The 25,690-nt window shown below is 44.4% G+C and overlaps 1 protein-coding gene across 4 annotated transcripts; it reads right to left on the minus strand.

Annotated features, from left to right (window-relative positions):
* Positions 1-340: 340 nt before the first annotated feature.
* On the minus strand, positions 341-25,526 carry LOC130198199 (enhancer of polycomb homolog 1-like). Of its 4 annotated transcripts, none has more exons than XM_056421348.1 (15): positions 25,220-25,526; positions 21,197-21,285; positions 12,477-12,636; positions 9,596-9,744; positions 9,228-9,434; positions 8,019-8,167; positions 7,784-7,931; positions 7,440-7,604; positions 7,276-7,365; positions 6,457-6,605; positions 5,669-6,096; positions 4,250-4,353; positions 4,047-4,161; positions 2,024-2,396; positions 341-1,849 (listed from the first exon to the last, which is right to left on the minus strand). In XM_056421348.1, the coding sequence occupies exons 3-15, from the start codon at positions 12,574-12,576 to the stop codon at positions 1,777-1,779; spliced, it is 2,250 nt and encodes a 749-aa protein (XP_056277323.1). In that variant the 5' UTR covers positions 12,577-12,636; positions 21,197-21,285; positions 25,220-25,526; the 3' UTR covers positions 341-1,776. The 4 variants fall into 4 exon arrangements, with proteins under 4 accessions (XP_056277323.1, XP_056277324.1, XP_056277321.1 ...); XM_056421349.1 differs by lacking the exon at positions 25,220-25,526 and adding an exon at positions 23,355-23,673 and having other exon boundaries at positions 21,197-23,311; XM_056421346.1 differs by lacking the exons at positions 21,197-21,285; positions 25,220-25,526 and adding an exon at positions 19,517-19,894.
* Between the last annotated feature and the right edge of the window lie 164 nt (positions 25,527-25,690).

Below are 25,690 nucleotides of genomic sequence, written 5' to 3' on the forward strand. Positions count from 1 at the left end.
TGACATAACGTAGTGACCTAAAAATGTTTTTATATATAAAATATATTAAAACAAAAATATGTAAATATACATTTAAAATATGTAAAATATATTAAAACAAATATATATATTTAAAATATATTAAAACTAAATAGAATATATATCTTTTTTAGGATATTCTCACCGTCAAACAGGGAAATGAAAGCCAGACTTTTGGGTTCTCAGTCGCCGACTCCTTTGACTCATTTAACCGGACAGAAACACGAGTTTCTGGTTTTAGTTTTCAGTTTGTAAAAAAGAGATTTATATATAAATAAAAAAGACAGGAACTAGCGACACAAACGAGACACGGTAGTCAAAACACATAATGCCCTGGATTTTTATTTCATTTCATGACAATTCAAGAGGATTATTAAGTCTTTCCTGTGTGTGAGAGTTTACAAAAACAAAAACTGGGCCAGTGGACCGGGCTTTGGGCTCGTGGTACAGACAAAGAAGAACTACAAGTAGCTTGTTCAGTACCAAACTCTTCACAGAAGAGACAAACTTCAGACTTTTTCTTTCCCACATGAAGGCACCTGATGGCGCTGTGGTTCGAGGCCTTCTGGAGACTTTTTATTTTTTTAAGTAGAGAAAACTTGTTATTTTTTCTTCTCCCCCCCTCAATTAATACACATTTGTAATTGTTTTTGTCGAAGCTGGAATGATAAATGTCAGTTACTGCAATTTTATTTATACTCCCTTATAGATGTTTTTTTTAAAGATCAAGTAACAAAATAATGAAGTTTTTCCATCAAGGAAAGTGGAAAATATACAAATATAATTAAAAATGAGGAGGAGTGGGTGGGGGGGGGGGTCTTGAGAGAAGTAAATGAGGTCATCCTGTACAAACCAGATGGCCCCAAAAAAATAAAATAATAAAAAGCAGCATCAATCAATAAAGAAGAAACAAAAATCACATAGTGCTTAGATGAGTCAGAAGCAGCAAAGGCTTCTGGGAATAAAGTCATCCCCATTGTTTTGTTTCTCGCCTCAGGAATATTAAATGTATGGAAGAGCTTTGTGGAAACTGATCACACCCGCCGTGCGCCCCGAACCTGTGAGCCTCCAACGCGACACGCCGACCCCAAAACAGCAACAACAACAACGCCATGTTCACGACATCCCAAAAAAAATTTAGTTTTTTTTCCTGCATATTCTTTTTTAAATCTAACTAAACACCGACGACAGCACGGGGGAACCGGTGAGGGCTACAGTGTATAAAAATAAAATGTAAAGAAACATAGGGGTGAAAAACGACATGTAAAAAAAAATTAAAAAAAGAACCTTTGTAAACACGGCACAATAAATAGATCCGACGTGTCGCCGCGGGGACGACGCTCACGCCCAAACTCACCAGTTGCAGCTTCTCTTTTTAATTTGTGTTTTTCAATATCTCGTGTGCAAAACATCACAAATGAACAATTCTGTATTCAAGTAATGTCATATACAAGAACGGGGGGGGGGGGGGTATTACAAATATGCAGTGCTGTACATATAATTGCCATATTAAGAATTTACAGACGATCTCTTATCAACAGGAACAAATGGGGACTTGTGGGTTTTTTTTCTAAGGGGGGAGGAAAATAAATTTGTACGAGACGAGCATTGCAATTAAGTCCCAAAACGGTTGCCAAGGAAACCCGGCCGCCTTCGCCGCGCTCGATCCGCCACCTGTTTGCTTTTCACCGCGAATGAACGATGCAGAGCGGCGAAGAAAAACAACGACGACGACGGAGTCGCGCCTCCTCTGGGAGGCTACGTCACCTCCATGGCCACTGTGTTCTCTGACAGACTGTTCAGTGCTGGCTTGTCTTGTTCGTGAGTCTCCCTGAGGGAACAACAACAACAGGTTAGAATGGTTGCATTAAATGTGGGAACCTGAGCATCTGGAGACGATGATGTCGTCAAGTTAAAATAACTTTACTCTGAGGAACATGAGATGGACGAATCGCTGCCCTTCAAAATAAAGTGTTTTAGATGTATATTTTTTTATTTTCCTCACCTGGGCGCGATGTCCAGCGGCGAGGCGGCGGCCGCGGCCACCTTGGGCTTCTGACAGTTGGCGGTGGCGGCGTGAGCGAGCTTTAAGGCGGACGTGGACATGGCGGCGCTCAGCATCCGCGGGGCGTGGACGACGCGCTTGCCGGCGGGAACTCCCAGACGGAGGACGTTGCTGCCGTTGTTGTTGTTGTTGTTGCCCAGCAGGACCTGAGTGGCGTTGGCGGCGGGGTGGGCGGTGCCGTTGTTGCTGCCGGAGCTGGTGGTGGTGGCGGTGCAGGGGTGGAGCAAGGCGGACGGCAGGGTGGAGGCGGGTGGAGCCGGGGCGGCGGGGGAAGGGGACGCTGTGCTTGAGATGTGCAGACCCTTATAGACACCTGGGGGGCGCCAGAGAGCAGAATACTGTGAATCATGTCAACTTTAAAATCATTATTAAATAACTCCTGCAGGACAGAAAGTCGTCTAGAAGCGGGATTTATTATTTTAAGTAGTTTAACCCTCCTGTCATGTTGCGGGTCAAATTGACCCGTTTCAAAGTTTGAAAATCTAGGAAAAATACTTCTAAGTACTTTTTCTGTATAAAACTTCTTCTGCTTACCTTATTTAGTGTAATCAACGTAAAAAAAAATACTAAAAAAATATCATGTATTTGCAACCCCCCCCTGCAGGTTTATATAACAGAGATGATGTTCCCGGGTCAATTTGACCCGGCTGTGAAAGTGAAGGCTAAAAGTCACCAAAAGAGTCACGTTTAGACTATTTCTTTCTTTGTAAATGTAGGGCAGTCTTTCTTACTCCCTCCCACCAAGTTTCAACACACACACTCACACCAACACACACACTAACACACGCGCGCACAGACACCAACACACACACACACTTTACAGACCATGTTTATCATCTCCTAACTTTCCCCCTAAATACACCTTTATTGGACATGGGACACTAATGTGAGGGTTTCTTTCATGTCTCAACTAATAAATATGTCGTATAGTACTTCTAATATACTTTCTGTCTGACTGGGAGAGACACACACCCTGTCTCATCCCAATCTCAGACCCACACACATTCTCTTTCTAACGACCGCACCTGTGCGAGAAATACAGAAACTATTTTGACGGGAACCTTTATTTTTCCCTGCGGGAAAACTCCACTCACACGTATCAGGGGAGGGCCAAACATACAAAATGGTTGCTGAGAAGTCCTACAACATTACACTGCAGATACATACGACTGCACCAAGAGGATGACTGTGTGCTGGTCTTTGGTCATCTTTTATCATATAATTTATGCATCTTAACACTAAAAATAAACATAACTAACGTTTACTTTCAATACAAATCCTTTATGACTCATTTGGCTTGATTTTTAGTGGGCGGGTCATTATGACCCTGAACAGCACAGGTGTCTCATCTCTATTTATCTACATCACCCCATGAAAAAAAAAACTTACAAAATGCAAATAAAATTTAGGAGAAAATACATGTTATGGTAGACTAATGCAATTTAGATTTAGATTTTTTCATTGTACCTAAAACATAGTTTGAACATGTATTTTTCATTAAAAACGAGTGAGTGCTCCTGATTGAACTCTGATCTATGGAGGGGCAAATAACTCAATTCCACTAAAAACTGATTTAATTGTTAGTAATGTTGTTGGTGATGAGGTACAAACTATAGTTTTTAGAATGTTTTGGTTTCTGATCACTTTTGGATGATTCAACATTAACCGGGTCAAATTGACCCGGGAACATCACGGCTGTATGTAAGAAACGAACATAACAGGAGGGTTTAGGCGTTATGATGATGAAGGACAGAACTTTTCATCTGCAGAATAACCTCAAAAGGAAATACCTCCTGAAACTTAAAAAAATAAGAATTTGTAGATTCAGTGCTGCAGGCCGATGACACTACTTTCCATCTCGAAGAACACACTTTTACAAAGAGACGCCGTCACGATCGCCACGGCGACAGAAGCCGAGCGGCCCCTTTCTCTACGGGGAGCCTCTCTGGGCGGCCCGTCGTACCTGAGGGGGCGAAGACGCCGTTGACTCCGCCTCCCAGGGCCAGCAGTTTCTCAGTGGCGACGATGGCCGAGGCGGCGAACTGAGCGCCGGCCTGGTCCAACGTGTTGGGCAGGCCCTGTGGAGGAGAAGAAAAAGACAAATAGACATTAAAATGAAATACTAATGATGTATTTTAACCATGGGGGGGGGGGGGGGTCACTGACCTTTGTGCTGTTGGCGTGCTGCTGCAGCTGGATCTGCTCCAGCTGCTGCTTCTGCATCAGGGCCAGCTGCTCCTGATGCTGCTGGTACTGTTCGGCTGTGAAAGCTGACATACACACACACCACACGAGTTACACATCTGGGAATTCAGACTCATTAAACTCGCCCGTTCAAACTTTAAGACACACCTACGAAACGTCGCCAGCGTCTCGAGACTAAATACAAATTATATTTAAATAGAAATCGAGGTTTAAATTTTTTTTGTTTTTGTAAATGAAACCACATCAGATTATTAATTTATTTATATATATATATATATATATATTTAAATGCAGCTACCAACAGCTTCATAATGAAGCCCCCCACCCCTCCCTCCAACTCGTCCTCTGGGTCCGCCTCCATCTGGACCACCCTTCATGCTCCCGTCATTTTTTAAATCTGCTCGGCGTCTCGTTTTAAAAATCCCAAAATACTGAAACGTGTCGATTCAGACGCGCTTTGCGACGCACCAGTTCCTCAAAATCACTTCTTTTTTTAAACGCCGTCCTTCAGCTTCTTTACGGCGCGAGAGCAAATCTCCCGTCGCCACGGCGTCGGGAGACGCACCTCAAACCTTTTGCATCTCATTTATGTGTTCATCAATCCCCAGATTGTAATTGACGGCTAAATAAAATAAATAAAGATAAAATAAATAAAAAACAGACCCGTTCACAACGCAGCAGCGACACTCGTCATGCAATTAAAAAACACTTCCAGGAACATGAACGTCGGGGTGAAAACACAAAATAGTTTCAGCCCGAATATTTAAATTAAAATCAAAATGCAGCCGACTGCAATTCTTCGATCGCTGAGGGGGCAAAATGTGCGTCAACATAACATTCAAATAAAAATAAATGCGACTCGTCGAGCTGCATGAAGTCCTGTCCTATTACGACTTCAAACACCAGTTTGATGGGATGATAAATCTAATTTTACATGAACATAATGCTTTATTATTATTAATAGTGCAATATCGGCCAAAATCACCACAGCTTGGATTTTTCCAAATACTCTCCTCTCGAGTGGCGTCGTCTTATTCAAGCCGCTCGTCTCTTAATAGTCCAAATATGGATTATTATGAGGAGGAGTAATGTTTTAATGCACCCCCACCTTAGAGCGCATCTTAATATTAACGTCTTCATCTCTCCGGGTCGAGAAATAAACCGTCACGGCGTTAAATAAAGTTGGACTGGCGGTCGACGGAACTGATCTCTGGGCGTGGTGCGTTCAGGCGTAATCAAGCTTTAAGCAGATTATAAAGCATCATTAAAACGTACCAGTCATCTGTTTTTTAATCAATAAAAACTCAAACTTTCATTTCCTCCGGATAACCTGGACGACGTTAGTCGGTCGACTTGGTTTCAAGCGGCCGATCCACCTACCGGCAACGGGCGCGGCGACGACCCTCACCGGCCGCTGGGCGCCGTACGGCCGACCCCCGGAGGAGGCGGAGCCCGGCCGCTTCAGGCCTCGGCTCAGCTTCCTGAATAGCGGGTGGGCGTTGTCCAGCTCGTGCAGGGGTAGCGTCCGCGGTCTAAAGTGCCTCCATCGGCACGACCGTATATTCAACAGTATCTGACTGAGGTCCGTGGAAGAGGGCGAGGAGCAAAGGGCGGCGTTGAGGGAGGAAGAACTTCTGTCCGAGGTATTCGTTTCTGAGGTACTGGCAAACTTGTCGGTGGCCGCCGGCGAGCGCGAAGTAGTCGTAGGAGGAGGAGGCGACGAGGAGGAGGGGAGAGGAAGGCCCAGCACTTCTGGATCCAAACCGTTGAAGACGTCGTAGTCCGTGGACGCCCTGTCCAGCAACACCCTACGGGGGGGAGGGGGGGAGGAAGAGGAGGAGAGAGTCAGTGGGACACGCCAATAAAAAGAAGAGTAAATATCCTTGATTCTAGTACCGCAATAAATCTCGTTTATACAGGAAAAATTTTGTATTTAAAGCAACAATGTGTGTGTATATATATATATATATATAAACACATATACACACACACTATGTATATACATACACACAAACTATATATATATATCGTGTTAATTAAAATATTAACAAAATATTTTCAGGGCTTTTCCCAAACTTTTGGGTCTGGAAATAACAATTCTTTAAATTCCAGGACTCTTCCAGGTGCAAAGCGTTCATCAGGGTTTGAGCTCGTGACCATGAACTGACCTGCCGCCTCGCCCCACGCGCCGCCGGGCCACGCCGAGGCAGCGGCGCGGCAGGGTGAGCGTGGTGAGGCTGTAGCGGAAGCGGGCCTCCGCCAGGCCGCCGTCCCGGGGCCCGCACCACGGCCAGCCGCCCACGCGCTCCAGACGGGCCTGCGGGAACCGGAGAGACAGGAAGAGACGGCGGGTCACAGAGGGCCGTGCTGCTCTTCAAAGCATTTTATACGCAGAAAACAGAACCAGAGGCCGCAAAGAGCCTAGAAATCAGCGTCTGAGACACCTGAGGGCAAAGGTCAAACCTGCCCCTAAGAAATATGATGTTGCCCCTGATGTCACAAGGAGAGGCAACACATGCCCCATAATTATCATCATTTAATAGCGTTTTGTTTTTGTTCTTTATTGTGCGTGTCCTGTTTTGCCTGAACTAGGTAGGTACACAAAATAAATCTATAAATAGATATATATCTGTAATTATATAAAAACAAAGAAATAATTGCAAATCTGCGCTAAAAAAAATGTTTAACAATAAATAACCACAAAGAAATAAGAATAAAACACAATAGTCTTATTATTGCCATTTTTATGACATTTGCTCATATACTTTAAGCCTAAATAAGTACTTTTTTTTTTTTTAACAAAGGTTAAATATTATTTCACAAGTTTAAAAAGTGTCCAATATATTTTTAAATGCTTCTGGATTTCTGTCACTGGGGCAAAAGATGCCCCCTAATAAATATGCTAATTTCCCACCCTGATTTAAATGGATCAACGACCTCAGGGCAACACACACACACACACACACACACACACACACGTTACTCACGGCGTTGTACTGGCAGCCCGTCTTCCTGCGAAAGGCGAAGGCGCCATCGGGGTCGTTCTCCTCCTCGGCTTCCGATGAGCCCGAGTGCAGCTGTGGACACGCGGGAGGTTCATCAATAAGTCAGGTTACCATTCCGGACAACAACAACAACAAGCGAGGCGTACCTGGGAGAAGGGCTCGTCGTCCGAGCTGGGGAAGTCGTACTGGTTGAGGTCCTTGGCGTTGAAGACGACGGGGCCCGGGTGGTGGGCGGGGCCCGACGAGAGGGGCAACGCCTTCTGCTTCTTCTGGTACGGCCTCTTCTGACGGGGGGCTTCCGCCTTCTCGGGCTAAAGAGGAGGGGGGGGGGGTACTCGTGAGACTTTGGAGCTCCTTAGAAGCACATATTTAGACACTATGGATTCTCTCAAAATGTTTAATTTAAATGCTCAGAGAGAAATGGCACAATATACACAAGTACAACCACGTGACCGACGATGACCCTCTGCAGTCCAGGGTCAGAACTCACCTTGGACTTGTAGTCCTTGAGGTCCATGTGGTCCTGGTGTCGGTACTGGTTGGTGACCGGGACCAGGGGAATGATCTGCGGCCTCACCAGCGCCCGCTCGGCCAACACCTCCGCCATCACCTCGCCGCTGTAGTCCGACATGACGTTTCTGGAAAAAGAGAAAAACATTTAATGGAACGTTTTTTTTCCTCTGATGAGTCTCAGACTGTGTGTGTGTGTGTGTGTGTGTGTGTACCTCTTCTCAAAGATCTCCACCGTGAGGTGCAGCAGCTCTCTCTTGCTCTTCTCCCTCCGTTTGATCATCTCCAGGATGGTGACGGCTCGGCTGAGATCCCGGCGCAGCTTCAGCATCTTCTCGTAGGACGCCTCGTCGTTCTTGCGGTTCTGAAGTGGAAATGGACGTTAGCGATAAAAATAATAATACTCTTTTAAAATCATGTTTAAATACATTACATGTTAATTTATGTAAATCAAACGTGATAAACATCTGGCAGGTTTGCGACATTTCATTGATCAATAACTTTTCAGTTCACACCAAGGCTGAATTTCTTCAAATGACCACTAGGGGGCATACACATCCTTCAGAAGAGAGTTGTGACCTGTGTTCAGCAGTGTGGCACCAATCATTTCAGAAAGGCCACTTGTAATAGTTGTACATGTCAAGAGAGTTAGAAATCTTTCACGGTAATAGTTTACATCGCCTGTGAACTTGTAATGGTTTTCATTCATTGTGTTCTTTTATTTGGACTTCCCGTATAAACTGTAAATTAAAGAAACCCTCAGTGCAACAGCTTCGAGGATGAACAAATAAACCGCAGCCTGCGGTTGGGTAGGTTGAGACACCTCTTGGTACGCTTTGAAAAACGTTACTTCCCTCGTTCGTGTCGTCCCAAAAAAACCCGCGTTACCTTTGAGATGTTTTAACCCTTGTGTTGCCGTCGCGTCATTTTGACCCGAATCAATATTACACCCTCCCCCCGCCTATGGGTCATTTTGACCCGATTCAATGTTTCACCCTCCTGTTACCTTTATATTTACTAACATATTTTACCCTTTGGGTTCAATTTGACGCCAGCAATTAAAACCTCCAGAGAATTATTAGAATTAATATTGTTTTCCAAGTTTAAGTGTGAGGCACTTTATGTTTGTTTGTTGACTACCGAAAGAACACCGACATTAAACATTGAATGGGGTCAAATTAATCCGAAGGCGGGGGGAGGGTGTAATATTGATTCGGGTCAAAATGACCCGAAGGCAACACAAGGGTTAAGTAATAGATGTGGACGTGTCTCCCGCCACACTGATTCTCCACCATCGAGTCACGATGTGTTCAACCCTCTCTGAATGAGCCATGATGCAATTCAAACAATGAAATCACCACAAAAAAACAACAACAAATCGGCATGTGCAGAAATAATACTCCACGGGCGCGAGGAGCACCGACCTTCCTGGTCTGCATCTTCTCGGTGCGCCGGCGGAACGCCACGTAGGGGTCGCTGGTGCTGGAGCCATCCCGCCGCTCCGGCTTGACGTTGGGGAGGAGGCAGTTGGCGCGGCTGCTTTTCTTCTTGCGGCTCCAGTAGTCGAAGACCTCCTTGATGAGCTCGTCGTCCTCCTTCAGCAGCAGCTTGGCCTCCGGAAGGCTCACCGCCTTTAAACAACAACAACAGGAGGAGGAGGAGGAGTTACATTTATGATCTTTTAAAGTGGCTCATCTGTGACCGAGGGCTTTCCACGTTGCATCAGCAGCCATCGCCAAAACAAAAAGAAGAAGTTTATAATCCGTGCTCATGATTCGGCGCGGTCGCCGACCTGCTGTCCGCTGCCTTTCTCCAGCCGGTCGATCATCTCCTCAAACTGCAGGAAGCTGATCTCTATCTTCTTATTCAGCTTGTTGACGAACGTGTCGTCTTCCGAGTCCATGTCGTAGTCGGGCTGCTCGGTGTCCAAGCTGAAAGCTGCTGGGGGGGGGGGGGAAGAGAGAGCGATGAGTCCACAGGCTACCAAACAATGAAGATGTTGCCATCAATTGGATTGGATTCAATCTATTGTCATTGAGTACAGGTCTACGCGCAACGAGATGTATTCTCTGCATTTAGCCCCTCCTTAGTTATGAAGGAGCAGTGGCTGCAGTGAGGCGCCCGGGGAGCAACTGGGGGTTCAGTGCCTTGCTCATGGTCACTTCGACTCGCAACTAATGGGGAGAGCGGGGATCGAACCGACGACCTTGGGGTTGCAGGACGACCCCCTGACCCCACTGAGCTGCAGCCGCCCTATCAATGCAAAAACTACAAGAGTTTGTCGTAATACGCTTAGAAAAAAATGAATACACTTTTTTTTTTTTTTTCATCCAACACCTCACATTTCGTTTGTGTTCCTACAGTTCCGTCATATTCGGAGAAGCATCCGCTGCGCCCGCCCCACCGCAGTCACAAATCTGCATGAATTGGTCTGGTGGCGGAAGCAAAATACACGTTCATTCACTAGACCGATCAGAAATACTAAAGATGGTCGTTCTCAAACCGACGGCCACCGGCTGCTTTTTACGTCGCAGCGACAGATGGTTGCTTAGCAACATGACCGCCAAGGCCAGTCTGTGCCACACGTGCGGTTTCAGTGCGCGGTGCATTCAGGGACACGTGTGTGCCGGCCTCCTCTCTGCTCGACGCTGTACAAACCGCACAAAAGCTTTAATAATAAAACAGATTTTTTCTTTTTTTAAACCTGCAGCCGAGAGAAACTGAGAAGGAAAGACGTAAACGAGCCATGAAACACGGAGGAGAGGCAGGTTTATGTTCACATTATCACAGACTGTTTACTTTACACAAAACAACAACAACAAACACAAAGCCCTGATGCAGGTCCTCCCTGTCAACGATAGAATATTAATGATCCTACACGGGACTCGTGTTCTCACACTTCACTGGAATGAATTGCTTTTGCCCATCCAGCAACCGTTTGGAGAATAAGCTTTCTGACTAATGAACAGGTTCATCCTCATGACCAATGAACAGGTTCATCCACATGACCAATGAACAGGTTCATCCTCATGACCAGTGAACAGGTCCATCCACATGACCAGTGAACAGGTTCATCCACATGACCAATGAACAGGTTCATCCACATGACCAATGAACAGGGTTCATCCACATGACCAATGAACAGGTTCATCCACATGACCAATGAACAGGTTCATCCTCATGACCAATGAACAGGTTCATCACATGACCAATGAACAGGTTCATCCTCATGACCAATGAACAGGTTCATCCTCATGACCAATGAACAGGTTCATCACATGACCAGTGAACAGGTTCATCCACATGACCAATGAACAGGTTCATCCACATGACCAGTGAACAGGTTCATCCACATGACCAATGAACAGGGTTCATCCACATGACCAATGAACAGGTTCATCACATGACCAATGAACAGGTTCATCCACATGACCAATGAACAGGTTCATCCACATGACCAGTGAACAGGGTTCGGAGTTGTGTTTTATCCAAGCGCGAGCAAACGTCTGACTCAAAAAAGCCCAAAGTGTCCCAACTCGAGTCCTCCGGGTTCGTCTCGAGCCAAATGACGAGACCGGATAAATGCCATTCTTCGCTAGATGTAATCAAACCGTCGGCGTATTCAAAATCACAGACGGCCAAAGGAGCCGACGCGACATGGAAACGACACTGAACCGGCTCCATGTTTTTTCCCCGAACCACCTTCGAGGAAACCTTGAAAATCAGTCCGCCGACGACTCAACGGATCAGAACATCGGTCATTTCTCCGACTGACAACGAGCGTCCGCGTGCAGCAAATTGCTTTTCGGAGAGAAACAATCAAGACGACCGCTTCACGAAGGAAGAAAACCTCATTTCCTTTGACATCGTTATGGAACCGGGTCGATCTCACAATCTCATTTAAGGCGACAAACATGTGACGAGCTCATTAAAAATAATAATAAAACTTCGGCTGAAGCTGTATAGCGGACGTTTATTCCCCGTGCGTTCGCTGGACTTGCCAAGTTACTCCAGGGACCGCACACATTGTGACCGATGGATTTCAAGGACTTAAAACAAAATTTCCATTTTTTTAAAATCTCGGTGTAAACGTGAAAAACTGAGAATGTTATATTTAAACTAATGAGAATTCCAAAGCATACAGTATATAACCTTAATGACACAAATGAATGAGAGATAATAGTTTGATTAAAAGAATAAAACAGGCATGTCTTTTCAGTTACGGTGCCTTCACTTGCGAGTATGAGCGTCTGTATGTTGGCTTTTATTTTGCGCATCATTATTTTTAAAAGCATAATCAGCATAATTTATTTTAAAATCCCACGACTTCTCCAGGTTTTTCGTGACCGTACGAACCCCGTTATTACAAATAAATAAAATCACAAGGCCAGGAAACAACCACCTGCTTCTGGAAACTCTTTATACTCTGCAGATTCTCTTTTGGACAACAGAGCAAAGGGTCCAGCGATGTTTTTTTTCATTATAATTATAATTCTGATAAACGGCCCCTGAAGCGCCGCTTAATGCATTAGAAAATAATTACAGGGGCGACCGTTACGACCCGATGAGTCGACCGAGAGGTCCCCAATCCAATACCTCAAACTCATTTTTCTCCGCTTTCAGCACCACAGATTTGCCACCAAGAGGAGGTTCACACACACACACACACTCACGCTGTATGTGAATTAGCTGCTTTGGCATGTTGAACTCCCCGGGGTAGAGGGATTCGTAGTAGGTGATGTCACTCTCCGCCTCGGGCACCGGGATGACCATGTTGTCCCGCTTCTCGCCGTACACCTGCTGCGCCGAGATGGCCCGCTGGAGATGGTGTTCCTGGGAGAGACACGAGAGACGAGGTAAGGATGTGAGACACCTGGAACCTCCGGGCGGGGTTTCAGCTTCAAAGATTTAGAAAAACATGGCGACTGCAATTTGGATTTGATGCAACCAGAGGTCGGTCGCTACCGGTGACTGAAATGTTAAAGGACGCGTAGGGAGTATTTGGTAATCGCCCTCCTTCCAGCTACAAATGTAATATATAGCACATGGTTTTATTCCAGCCTGCCACCCACAACCTGCACATCTTCAGCCCACTCGTGTGTTGGTAGCGTAGGTTTCCACACGTTAGAGCCGGGGACAGAGCGGCGAGAGTTCACGCCTTTAGGGTTTGTTTTGTTTCGCCGGCTATTTTTCATGCTAGTGACGAGTCGCCCAAGAAATTACTCCAAAAGAAGTGAGCAACCTGCATGAAAAAAAGATGCTAAAAGAAGCAATAAAAAGAGCGTAGCGCAGGTGTGCCGCGGTCTGCGGCTACACTCGCTTTACGGTACAAAGCATTTATAGAAAACCGTTCTTTGAGGGGGCTTTCAAGACAACCCATGCAGCAAAGTGACAACACAGATCACCCAGACGAATATTCAAATCTGCCAAGTCACTAAAAACTACAGTCCATCTTGCAACGTGCTCTCCGGCCACGGTGCGGGCAAAAGAAAAAAACTGAGCGAGGGCGTGAAGCAGGGCGCCAAACTGCCTTCCTCTGTACATCTTACACGAGGGTCTCGATGGCCTCATTAGGCCTTTAGACAGACGGACTAAACCAACACCAGCTTCGCAGTCACTGCTGGTAATCAGTGAGCGTGATGTAATTAATCACCACATGGTTTGACCCACAAAGAGCACCAATACATTTAGTTGCCCCCCTATCAATGTCCTACTTGTTCTCTGGGTCAAACTAAGATCAACACTTATTCTAATGGGATCAAAAAGGTGTTTCTTTATGTTACGAGTTGATACATCATTGGACTTTTAAACTTCCTAAATAGCTTCACTAATGGGGCATTGATGATTGGAGGTCAGTCGTCAACCAACAGACAAAAACAACAACCTGTATGACATTTTAGTCTGCCCTCTCAATATCCACATGAGGAAAGTTATTTTAAAAGGGAGCAAAGCTGTTTAATCCTTCAACAAGCAGAAGCAAAATCCTTCAAGAAACTGAACCGATCACAACATTGCATTACGGTATTATTAATCCTGTTAAATCTCCGTCTAGAATGACCTACGGAAGCTGGATGGAGCCAAATCAGAAACGGCCATCGAATCACCACCATCTCCAGAGCACAGACAGAGGACACCGGTGTGTCCGTTGGCCTCATCTACCCGCCACAAGTGAGCCGGAGCCTCTGGCACGACGTCGACGGGTAATGTGCCGGAAGGAAGACAGGATGACAAACTGGTTTGCCGACTGTCAGCTTGTGTAACTAGTAGTAGTAGAGCCTTTGGACCAGAGCTAGTAGTATAGTAGAGCCTCTAGCTAGTAGTATTGTAGTATGGTAGAGCCTTTAAGCTAGAGCTAGTAGTGAAGTAGAGCCTTTAGTCTAGAGCTAGGAGTAGAATAGTAGATCCTTTAGTCTAGAGCTAGCAGTAGAACAAGGGCGTCATCAGATCTCAGTATGTGCGATTTCATTTTCCATCATGATCTAGTGTAGGGGTGGCAAACTAATTTTCACCGTGAGCCACATCAGCATCATGGCTGCCCTCAAACATATAAAGGTATAAACTACTACCCAACATATTGTTAAATAACTAACTTTGTTTATTTGAGTGTAGAAATATTGTACATAAGAAAGGTTCTAATTTTACAACATAAATCCATTTAATTTGAAACCTTCAAAATAAAAGCACAGGATATTGTTTGGACATTTCTTGAAGAAAAGGTGATTATAAGTCTTTGAAGTTGTCAGGGGCCACATGAAATGATGTGGCGGACCGGATTTGGCCCGCGGGCCTTATGTTTGACACCTGTGATCTAGTGGAATGTCCATCGACACAAAAATACGTGCGGTAATATTTGACGACTTAAATATCATAACACAGACGAAGGGTTGGCATCCAGTCTGCTCCGCGTAGAAGGCGCTGACTCATCAGTTTGCACTATGAAACTTGTTAGTTAGGTTTGTTGTTATTTATTCCTCCAGGTTTGTTGTTATTTATTCCTCCAGTGTAATCCAGAACGTACAATAGCAGACCAGCACTATAGCAGCACGGTGATTTAAAACCAGGGTCGATCATCTCGAGACGCTCGTTAGAGTCCGATAGATTACTTTTTGTTATAGAGATACAAAAACACAACATCCCAGGTGTTGCCAACTTTCTCCCGATGAAAGTCATCGTGACCGCGAGCTCCAAAAAGGAAACTCCCGCCCCTCCAGGCGTCTCCCGTGACGACAGTTAACCCAAAACACGACTATTAGGACCAACGACCGCCAAGCGACTAGGATGCAGAAAGTTAACTGAACTTTTAATAAAACAGTTGCAACAGGTTTCCTCTCAACGCTGCAACTTTACTGCAAGATGATTCAATCATTTAAAAAAAGGTTTTCCGGCTTAGTTCTTGACGTCGGATGGATTTTTTCCCCCCGTTTTCAAAGAAAGCTTCCAACACGACGAAGAAAGAGGAACGGCAGACGGTTTCACCGGGTTGCATCAGAAAAGACATCCGGGAAAACTGATGCACATTTCTGCCAAAAACACATTTAACCCGAGATCACCGGCTCAAAGCGAGCACGTAAACGCCCCGCCGTGTTCCCAGCGGCCGGCCAGCTCCCTCTGAAAAACCCCTTCTGTACTGGTGTGAACATCTCCCTCCAACAACTGTATTTATTTAAGTTTCTTGCAAAAAAACACAACATGATTACGTTATAATCCATCTTATTTCTTCCCTTTGGGAGTTTTTCCTGATCCAAATTGAGGTTTTGGGACAGGGATGTCTATGTGTATGGATTGTAAAGCACTCAGACACAAATTTGTAATTGTGAAATTGGGCTATACAAATAAACTGAATTGAATCTAATCCCATTCTAGAGAGCCTGAACGCATCGTTAACGTTCGTTGTTGAGCTCACTGCGGCTACTCTGAGCAACGTGTGTGGGAATTAATGTCAATGCTTGTCTGATGAACCCCAAATATTGAAGAAGTAAAAAAAAAAATGTTCTTTTTTCATCTTTCTTAAATAGTCAAATTTGAAGCATTTAAAAAAAGAGCCAGAAGCTGTAATTTCACAACAAAAAATGTATAATATTTTGACCTTTCCGGTGGTCCTTAAAAGGCTTCCGTCAGGTAAACACAACTCATTGAAGCTTAACATTGTGATGTTTAATAAAAAACAGGTTGCACTAACCCGAGAGTGTAAAAAACTAAAAGTGTGTACACCCTCCTCTCCATGGCGGGGCTCCGTCCTGAGGAGCTGCAGGACTTGCGGGTTCAGAGCAATAATTTCAGGGTTCTTACACATTTTGACAGATGGATTTCCAGGACTTTAACCCAAATGTCCAGGACCAAATTAAAATATCAGTATAAACATGAAAACTCTAGAACATGTTGCATATTAAGAGCTATCGCTGGCTTATATTTTGAGCGTCTTTCTTTAAAAAACATTTATTATTTCAAACTCGGTGTAAATGAACATGTGATTTTAACACATTTCCATGACTTTTCCAAAACTTTTATGATTTAAGTTTTTTCCATGACTATTCCAGGCCTGGAAATTACCATTTTAAAATTCCATGACTTTTCCAGGTTTTCCATGACCGTACGAACCCTGTAATTTAGTAGTTTTCTTAAAGTAAAAAAAAAAAAAGTTGTTACTTTGGACAGAGAACAAGCTCGCCGTCTCTTAGCTCACGCCGGATTAACGTCCACACCGACCTGACGTTATGAGTCGCAGAAAAACCACTTAAGTTAAATAATGTTGCTTCTGGCAAAAAGTCAACGAGTCATCGCGTAATGAAGAAAGAGGACGCCGAAGGAGCAGAACAGACCTTCAGTCTGGCCTCCAGACGTCCGTAGTCGTCTGTAACACCGGCTGTATTTACGTCTGTACCACGAGTAATGACATCAGACCGGGAGGGAAGCGATTTGTAATTCTAACGTTCAAAGCGTCAAATGCTCTGGCAATCGGGCGAGTCTCCCGCCAAAATCACTCCGCGTGGAAAACACCGAAACCTTCGCGTCAACGTCCCCGAGCGCCTCAAAACAAATGAAATAATCTCAGAGCAAAGAAAAACACGGCGGCTGCCAAACCTAAAGAGCCAGCAATGCGTTTGTTTACTTTCTAACGGGGCCGCCGGAGAATAAACAGACGTGAGATTGAGGCGAACGGGCAGCCGGCACACACACTTTCTCTCTCTCCACACACAGACAGTCTAGAAATAGCCTTTTTTAAATGACCGTATCGATCACTGTCCAGTCTGCTGAAGCAGCCGGCCCACAGCTACTGTCCCAGACGCTGTAGACGCCGCTTCTCGTGCCCCACGTGGGAGAGGTCGGGTTTGAACACGCAGCGACTGGAATGAAAACAGTAAAAACACACACTGGCGCTCGCTCTGCCCGGCTGTTTAAGTTACCGAGTGTGAGTTGAGAAACTTTCCATGATGCAACGCTGCCGTTAAACCAAAATATGTTTTTATACCCCCCCCCCCTCCTTCGCGACCCCTGACCGTGGACCAGCTATTGCACAACAATGAAGGGAAACCCAATTACTCAAACGCGGGTCATCCCAAAGCATCTACCAGACAGACAAGGACTGGAAACGTGCCTCTATTCCCGGGGCCCTCGGGTGTCGTTCCAGCTGGGCGCCCGTCTATAAACGTTGGGTTCAGATTTAAGAACCTGCCTGGAGGGTGGTTGTTTATTTCCCACGCTGAGAGAAAAAAAAGAAAAAAAAACAGCTGACACACACAAAAAGAGAGAGGGGGGGGGGGTAACTTTCAGTTTCGCAGCAGAGACTTTGGACAGGTGACATGTCCCACATTCCATCCGGTCACGCGAGCCGAGGAGCTGGTGGCCTGCCAGAGTGCGTGTCCGTTGAACAAGAGCGGCATCTGGCAGAGGCGCAACCCAAACAGACCGCCCCCCCCCCCCCCCCCCCCCGCCGGGAGCCGCAGACACTGACCTCGCGCTCACCCAAACGTAAACACAAGACAAAATCTTCGGGCCAAACAGACAAGCCGCACGCACCGAGGGAGTTTGGGCATCGACGGCTCTCCGGTCAACACACGGCTCCGTGAAGTGAAAAACCCACATCCTGGACGTGTAGTTGTGTGCGTACCAAATGGTAAACCACAACAACAACAACATCAAAACAGAGCTAAAAGTAGAATTCGGAGACGCGTCTCTGTGGTTGAAGTTGGACGGCTTTCCACGAGCAGAGTTGGGAAGTTCGAGGACGCCACGCGGTCTTTGAACGGGGCCGTCGATGTGGCGCGCTCAGCGGGTCGGGCATATCTCCAGGCGCCGTTCCCCTCCGTGTTGGATTCAAGTTGTGACGGATCAGGGAAACAAAAACATGTGCAGCACAATAATGCAACAACACCAACACGCACTGATGGGGTTTGAATCTACCAACATATTCCCACCTGGGCTCCAGCTCTTATGATAATATGACTGTTTCATAAGCAAGACCTCCAGCAGCTACACCCCCCCCGCACCCATCCCTCTTGATCTCGTCCAGGCTCCACGCGCCGCCAGTCTGCCGGCCCGCTGTGCCATCTGACACACTGAACCCCTGACACCGATCTGAAACAACAGAATCACCGGAAAGTCCCGGAGTGATGTCTCAACCCCCGCCGCCCTCTCCGCTGTCCTTATACATTTAAACATCAGTCAAGACTGCTGGGTCAGCTAAAAAACAACAACACTACTACTACTCAGGGAGAAGCTGATATCATGCTTGAGAAAGATTTTTTTTTTAAAGGGCAGCTGTCTAATAAATTAAACAAATATAGAATTAAACAACTAAAGAGAACAAGCACTTTGTGTATTTACCTTTACATCTCTCTCTCTCTAGCCACCTAAACTACCATAATACAATTAAAAAAGATAACCAATTAGCCACATGTGTCAATGGAAGATTTTAAGTGTGTGTTTCAATGTAAAACGTAATAAAATGTCAACACTGGGGAGCCCAGAGAGGCGGTGACAGCCCACCTTGCTCCCAGGTGTAACTCCTCAACTAGAATGTCAACACGGGTCAACCGTCTCCCGGGTCGTGGCTGAATATGAAGCAGGATGTGGGTCACTATTCAAACAACGCTTGCAATAACTGCATGACAAAAAGTTAATGATCACAGCCTTAAAATAAATTAATACAAAATAAACTGCAACTGTGAGAACTTCAAACGTCTAAATCACGTCAACACGCTTAATAATGTGAACCAAAACACAAACTACATGCCGTAAAAAAAGACGACAAGAGACAAAAATGCAAGTGTGTTGACATTCTCGCTCTGCTAACAGCACAGAAGCCACAAATAATAATAATAATCGCTAGCTCCCCCTTGCCCTGGTGCTTCGCAATTACGCCGACAGCCGAGGCCGAGACAAAATGTCGGCGATGCCGAAGTCACATGACTCCTTTGTACTCGGAAAAATCCGCTCGCTCACAAATAAACCGGCCAAAGCGTGTGATTTTACCCCGAAAGGACGCGCCGCGGCCCCGCGCGACCCAACCGCCCGCCCGCTGTCACACGCACAGAGCGGTTGGCGACAGAATTCCGTCCCGAAGAAAAAAAACTGGCGGCCATTTTGTGAAAGCTTGCGCAGGAGAGAGAGAGAGAGAGAGAAAAAAAAAAGAGAAAGATCGTATGAAAAATAAAAATATATAAAACCAGAAAAACAGATGATTATTCCCACAATTTGACGGTTAAGAGCATACCGATTCCTCTTCTTTCTCCATCCCCGTGGGCATCTGCGGCACGGCGCGGTTAATGGACGCATACTCGTGTAGGTCGGGTAGATCCTCGCAGCGGAAGACGGGTAGCGGCTTGGACGCGTCCAGCGCCCGCGCCCGAAACGACAGTTTGCTCATTTTTTTTCCACAACTCGAGATGCAATATAAATCTCTCGGATCTCCTAATATTCAAAATGGTGCCGGGCGGAGCTTTCATGGATGTTTCTGTGCGGTTATCTCGGCTCTAACGTTGTAGCTTGTATTTTTTAGGGCGTCGCCAAAACGGAGCCGGGGGAAGGCCCGGATCTCGGTCGCTCTCTCTCGGACTGTTTTTTTCCGACGCTCCGCTCCCTATCGTTGGTTCAGTGCGCCATGGACAACATGGCGGACATTTAAAACTCTTTTGCTCTGTTTCGCTCGGAGCGGTCCAACCCCCAGTTCGCGGACCGACCATTCCCACACGATCCCGAGCGCTTGCGCGTTGCGGGGGTGGGGGGGAAGGGGGTCATTTTCCTCGCGAACTAAACTCCGCTCCACACACGCACATATAGTAGTGAGATTAACATGAGGAATAAGCGACATGTTTGTATATTGCGCTGATAAAGCCAAATTTAAAAATAAATAAATAAAAAAACAATGGATTTTTTAAAAGGAAAATATACAGAAGTAAAAAAAGAAACTGCTTTAAAAAAAATCTATGCAATTACAACAACATACGAGTCAATTAAAATACCTTGATACGTGTATAACAAAAAAGACAATTATAATTAATACAACTACATTTTGCAAGATGCAATGCTCATTAAATAAGTAGCATTATTAAAAATAATTGATGTTGCTAGTTTATAGGTAATATATATTGACTGAAGTCCATATTTGATTATTAATACTCTTATTAAAATCTTGAGAAATCAAAGCTTATCCATTGAAGTAGATCGATTTTTTACTTTCTTACTTAATTTAACCCTGCATTGATGTTATAGGAGAACATTAAAATTGGTGTTGGCTCATTTATTCAAAACAATCTCCCCTCAGGAAATACAGTTTAACTCGCCTTGAATTCAAAAGCAGTAGAAAAAGTTCCAATCAACCACCAGTTGTTGTTCATATTTTTTTTCTAAACAAGTTTTAGTCAAATACAATACTCTTGAAGACTTCTTTTATGGCGTTTGGTTTCATGCAAAAAACTTGAGCAACAGAAACTCTTATCAGGAGCACACGATTCACACATTCCACAACTTCCACTCCAGGGCAACGCCTAAAATACCTCAGAAGTAACTGCCCCTCCAGACCCAGTGAACACCATCCATTACTGGTGATCCTACAACAGCCCACTTAATTTTAAAACAAGTTTATGCCAGGTGAAATAGCTTTATGGCAACACGTTTAAAACACCTGAACAATGGCGCCCTCTTGTGGCCAGAGAGGGGAACAGAAACCTGCCTTTCAGGACACAAACATGTCTGAATGCAGTGCAGCCACACTTCTTTTACATTTGTATCCACAACACTGAGCAGCTCCGTGTGTATTGCTCAGTTTGGGTTGCTGCATGGATTTTGGGGAATTAAGAACTTCTATTCCAGCGAAAAGGCATCTTTAGGGGCAATTAATCCAGCTTGTCAGGGTCAGAATAACATTTTACAAATCACTTAAAAAGCAGCTCACCTGGTGACAACATTGGTCTAGCCTGGGTCCACCCAGTGGACCCGTGGTTCACGTTTCATCATTAAATCCACCGCCTGCATCTCGAGGACCTGGGAGCCAAAAAAGTGCAACAAAAAGGACATTTAGCGACTTGAAAAATAAAAATAAACAAAAAGCTTTTTTTATTTTTTATAAAAGAAGACATTTTTGACAACCAAGTCGCAGGAAAAGATAAACCAGGCCGGCTCGATGCCAGTCAGGCCACACAGGAAGCTCAACATCAGATTTTAGGAGAGGGTTGTCTGGGTGGAGCAAAAGTAGAAACATTAGTCCAACACCTGATTGTAATTGTGCCGTCTGGTCTCAGCCTCCAACGACCACACCTGGCCGGCCTCAGGGCGTCTCTAAACGGATGTGACGCCCCGACATGTTTATCGTTGATTCAAATATCTGGGCAGCTATTGAATGGATTGCCATCCAAATATTTTGGGAGGATGAGCTGCAATAATTAAATAAGTCTGATCCCTTAAAAACTTTGGTTGGAGATCAACTACGTGTGAAACTAATGCGTTGCCATCAAACCCCCAACAGGGTGCTGGTTCCCTCAGGGAAAGACCAGTGGGATTTCCCCCCCCATTGGATTTTGGGATTATTGCACTCTGTGTGCAAACAAACATTTATGATATTTAAATTTTAATTTGGTCCGATTTGCTGATGAGGCTGTTGACTGATGTCTTCTTGTTACGGGATAATAATAATTATACGATGTGTGTGACGTAAAGGTGACAAACTCAACGTCAATGCATCTCAAAAAGCTAAATTGGAACAATTCCAACTGTCAACTACTAAAAGTAAAAGGTTTAACATTTTTATCATGAAAGGCAGAAGGCAAATTAATTCCCAGGAGAATAAATCAAATATTAAAACACGCTGTTTTCATTTGGGACAAAACTATTGACACTTTATTCCTCAAAATGACTCAAACCATACTTGTGATACATCGTCAATACTGAGTAAAAAAAGAGCAAAACTGCCCCCAAGAAATATAATTTTGCCCCTGATATGACTCGGAGAGGGGCAAAGAATGCCCCCATAATTTCGATAATTTACTAGCATTTTGTTTTTGTTCTTTGTTGTGTCTGTCCCAGCTGTATTGCCTGTACAAGGTAGGTAAAATATTAGGGCTGTGAAACGATTAAAATTTTTAATCGGGTTAATCACAGGTTTTTGTGGATTAATCATGATTAATCACATATTACCGATATTCTCGGTATATTTTGTGAGAACATAGAGATTTATGACAAAAGACGGATATATACATTTATACATTCTTCTATACAATGGTGCTGCAACTCAGCAGTTATTTAGCAGTTTTCTTCCATATGGAACATTAATACATCTTCATCCTAAACAGAATGTTTAACCCTCCTGTTACCTTTCGGGTCAATTTGACCCCATTCAATGTTTAATGTCGGTGTTCTTTGGGGTCAATTTGACCCCAGGCTGTTTTTCACTGTGTCAAACATAAGAAATATCAACTTTTTTATTTATTTAAAGGGCTATTTAGTTAGTCAACAAACAAACATAAAGTACCTCACACTTAAACTTGGGAAGCAATATTAATTCTAATAATTTTCTGGAGGTTTTAATTGCTGGGGTCAAATTGACCCCGAGGGTAAAATACGTTAGTAAATGTAACAGGAGGTTAAACAGAACATTTTTCTCTTGTTTGTCAACCATTAACTCCACCATGACACAATCTAAAGGCCTCTAGTCTTCCTCTAGCAGCTGCTGAGGCGAACTGACTGTGTGGGTTTTCTTCATGAACTGGGCCGTGATGAAAGGGACGGCGGGGACACCGCTGCAAAGCTGAAACCTCACCGGCCCGGACACGGGGACAGATTGACAAGTGACTTTTTTTTTGCTCGGTCCCGATGCGCGCGCACGGAGCTCTGTGGAGCGCGAGACGGAGATCGATAAGTGTTAACGCAACGCGAAGAGACAGAAATGACATGCTGCTGTGGAGATACGATCAACAACAGACGTTTAGTTTAATAAAAGAACAAAGACGTGCTATAGAGAACATGTCAGGGGGCGGGCCAATCTTTTTAATGTCATGCGATCTACCAACACTACCTTAACGATCTACCAATACTACCTTAACGATCTACAACACGACGCCGCGATCGACTGGCAGGTCGCGATCGACGTGTTGAGACCCTGATCTACAGGAAGTAGAAGTCGTAACAAGGTTTCCGTAGGTGAACCTGCGGAAGGATCATTACCGATGAACAGACTGTCTGCATGAGAGCGGACAGAGTTCAGATTGAAGTGGTGTATTGGAAGCTCATTTTGCAAGTGACTTTTTTTTCGTCCCGACGACCAACAACAGACGGATTGGAAGCTCATTCTGCGCATGCGTTAAATGCGTTAAAAAAAAAAAAAACTAGTTAAACCTGTAATTGAATTAACGCGTTATTTTTCACAGCACTATAAAATATACATATATATAATATTTAATTTATTAATTATTATATATATATTATATTTAATTATTGTTAAAACAACTTAACAATTACAACTTTTTTTTATTTGTAATTGTTAATAGTCGTTTTAAAAAAATCTAATAAAACATGACAAATTAATAAGAAAAAAATGTAATAGGCTTGTCTAATTTATGTTTGCTAAAAAAATCTAAGAAAACACTTTGAATCTGTAGACTACTGCCTAAGTCTTATTACTGTCATTCTTATGACAATTGCTGATATACTGTAAGCCTAAATAAGTATATTTATCATTTTTGAACAAAGGTTGAATATTATTTCACAAGTTTTAAAAAAGTGACCCCAATTTCTTTTTAAATGCCCCTGAGTCAGCGACATTGTACATCGATGTCACCCCTTTACTTACACAGATATTAAGCTGTACTGTGTCTTGAAATACTATATTTGTAGTAATTACCAACCTAAATACAAATTATAAACAAAACAACAACAGGCCTTCAGGTCAGGGCCTCGGTGTCCTGTGATTATGCAAAAATGACATCGAGCTGGACTGACACAGTTCTCACTTTCCCCAAGTAATAACCACCACGACTTCTAAGCTTCTTAAAGCTGGAGTTAAAGACGCCGAGGCGCCAATGACCCACGCTTTGTGCGAGCACTCAAACGTCTCACGTGGGTGGGGTTTGACCCACACGAGCCAGAGGATTTTTAGACAATCAAAAAAGGAAGGAAACCATTTTAAAATGCAGTCGTCTGGTTGACCCCATGTCGTGACCTCGACCCATTTGGTATTAATAATAATAATAAAGCCAATAAGTGTTTTATATATTTCTTTTAACAATTATGAACTAATCCCCTGCTCGCCTTCCAAACGTCCATCTTTAAAGAAGAAAGGAGGTTTGTTGAGGGTATCTCCACCTTTTTTGTTTTTGGAGTCCATACAGTAAGTTACTATAAATAATAATACAGGGGGGGGGGGGGGAGAGATTCAGAACCAGGACCAAGCAGTTCCCCGACTGACCACACGAGCTGCCTGGCGCTGTTGAGCCGCACACCCTACGCCTCAAATCCAACAACGTTCACATTTCCAAAAACCCAAGATGATGAACCGTAAAAGAGAAATTATGATCATATATATATGTATATATTTTAATTTGACATTGGCCCTCTTCACCTCCGCCTCCCGCTGTTGTCCTTTCCCCTTCGTAAGCGACATCACGGGGATTTCCGACAGTCTAGTTCGACCATTAACGCAACAACTAGTGAACTAGATTTTTTTTTTTTATGTTTCCTCGCATTAAAAATACACCATTTGTAATTAATCGGTGGATGTCACGACCTTCCTCGCGTCGAGAGTGATGAGGGTCTGGGGGGTTTGTTGGAGTCCGAGCTGACCAGACGGGAATTTGATTGCGTGTATGAAATCATCTGATGCCAGAAAACACTATTCACGATGGGCCTTTTTTTTGTTGTTTTTTGGTGGTGGTGGACCACCATCGATTCAAGTTACACAAAAACATCACAAGAAAACAATACTCACAGAGTCGATCTTTCGGTACACATTTTGGGGATGAAACAAATATATGGATAACATAAGTTAAAGAAGAAGGGGAGGAAGAAGGGGAAAAAACGCAACACGACGCAGCTAGCAAGAGAGAGAACTAACGTCTACGTGAGCCGCCAGTTCTTCCAGTTGTTTTTTCATAATTAATAAATAAAAATAATCGGGTGGCCGGTATCCTGGCAGTCCGCCGTTACATCCACACACAAAACAACCGTTGGTCGGTCGGTGAAAAGTCAGTGTTTTCCTGTCGATGCAAAGCAAGCTGAAACTAGAGAGGTGGACACCAAAGTGCTACTGTTGGGGGTTAACAACTTTGCTGTAAAACACGGCCGCTGATTGGACGGCCGGAGCCACCAATCACCTGTGGAGAGCCCTGGCCTCGTGTCGTCACGTTCCACGAGGGATGGAACGCGACGCGATTGGCCGACAGTGCGACGAGGCTTTTTC

The sequence above is a fragment of the Pseudoliparis swirei genome, chromosome 8 (genome assembly GCF_029220125.1).
Source record: "Pseudoliparis swirei isolate HS2019 ecotype Mariana Trench chromosome 8, NWPU_hadal_v1, whole genome shotgun sequence".
NCBI classification, from domain to species: domain Eukaryota; kingdom Metazoa; phylum Chordata; class Actinopteri; order Perciformes; family Liparidae; genus Pseudoliparis; species Pseudoliparis swirei.

What these genes read in the sequence shown, in the direction of transcription:
- LOC130198199 (XM_056421346.1), bottom strand. Translation starts at nt 19,669, where the DNA reads ATGAGCAAACTGTCGTTTCGGGCGCGGGCGCTGGACGCGTCCAAGCCG. An exon ending in CGCGTGGGGCGAGGCGGCAG is followed by an intron (nt 6,097 to 6,456) that starts GTCAGTTCATGG and finishes TCCCCCCCGTAG; the next exon opens with GGTGTTGCTGGACAGGGCGT. An exon ending in AGCACGCCAACAGCACAAAG is followed by an intron (nt 4,162 to 4,249) that starts GTCAGTGACCCC and finishes TCTCCTCCACAG; the next exon opens with GGCCTGCCCAACACGTTGGA.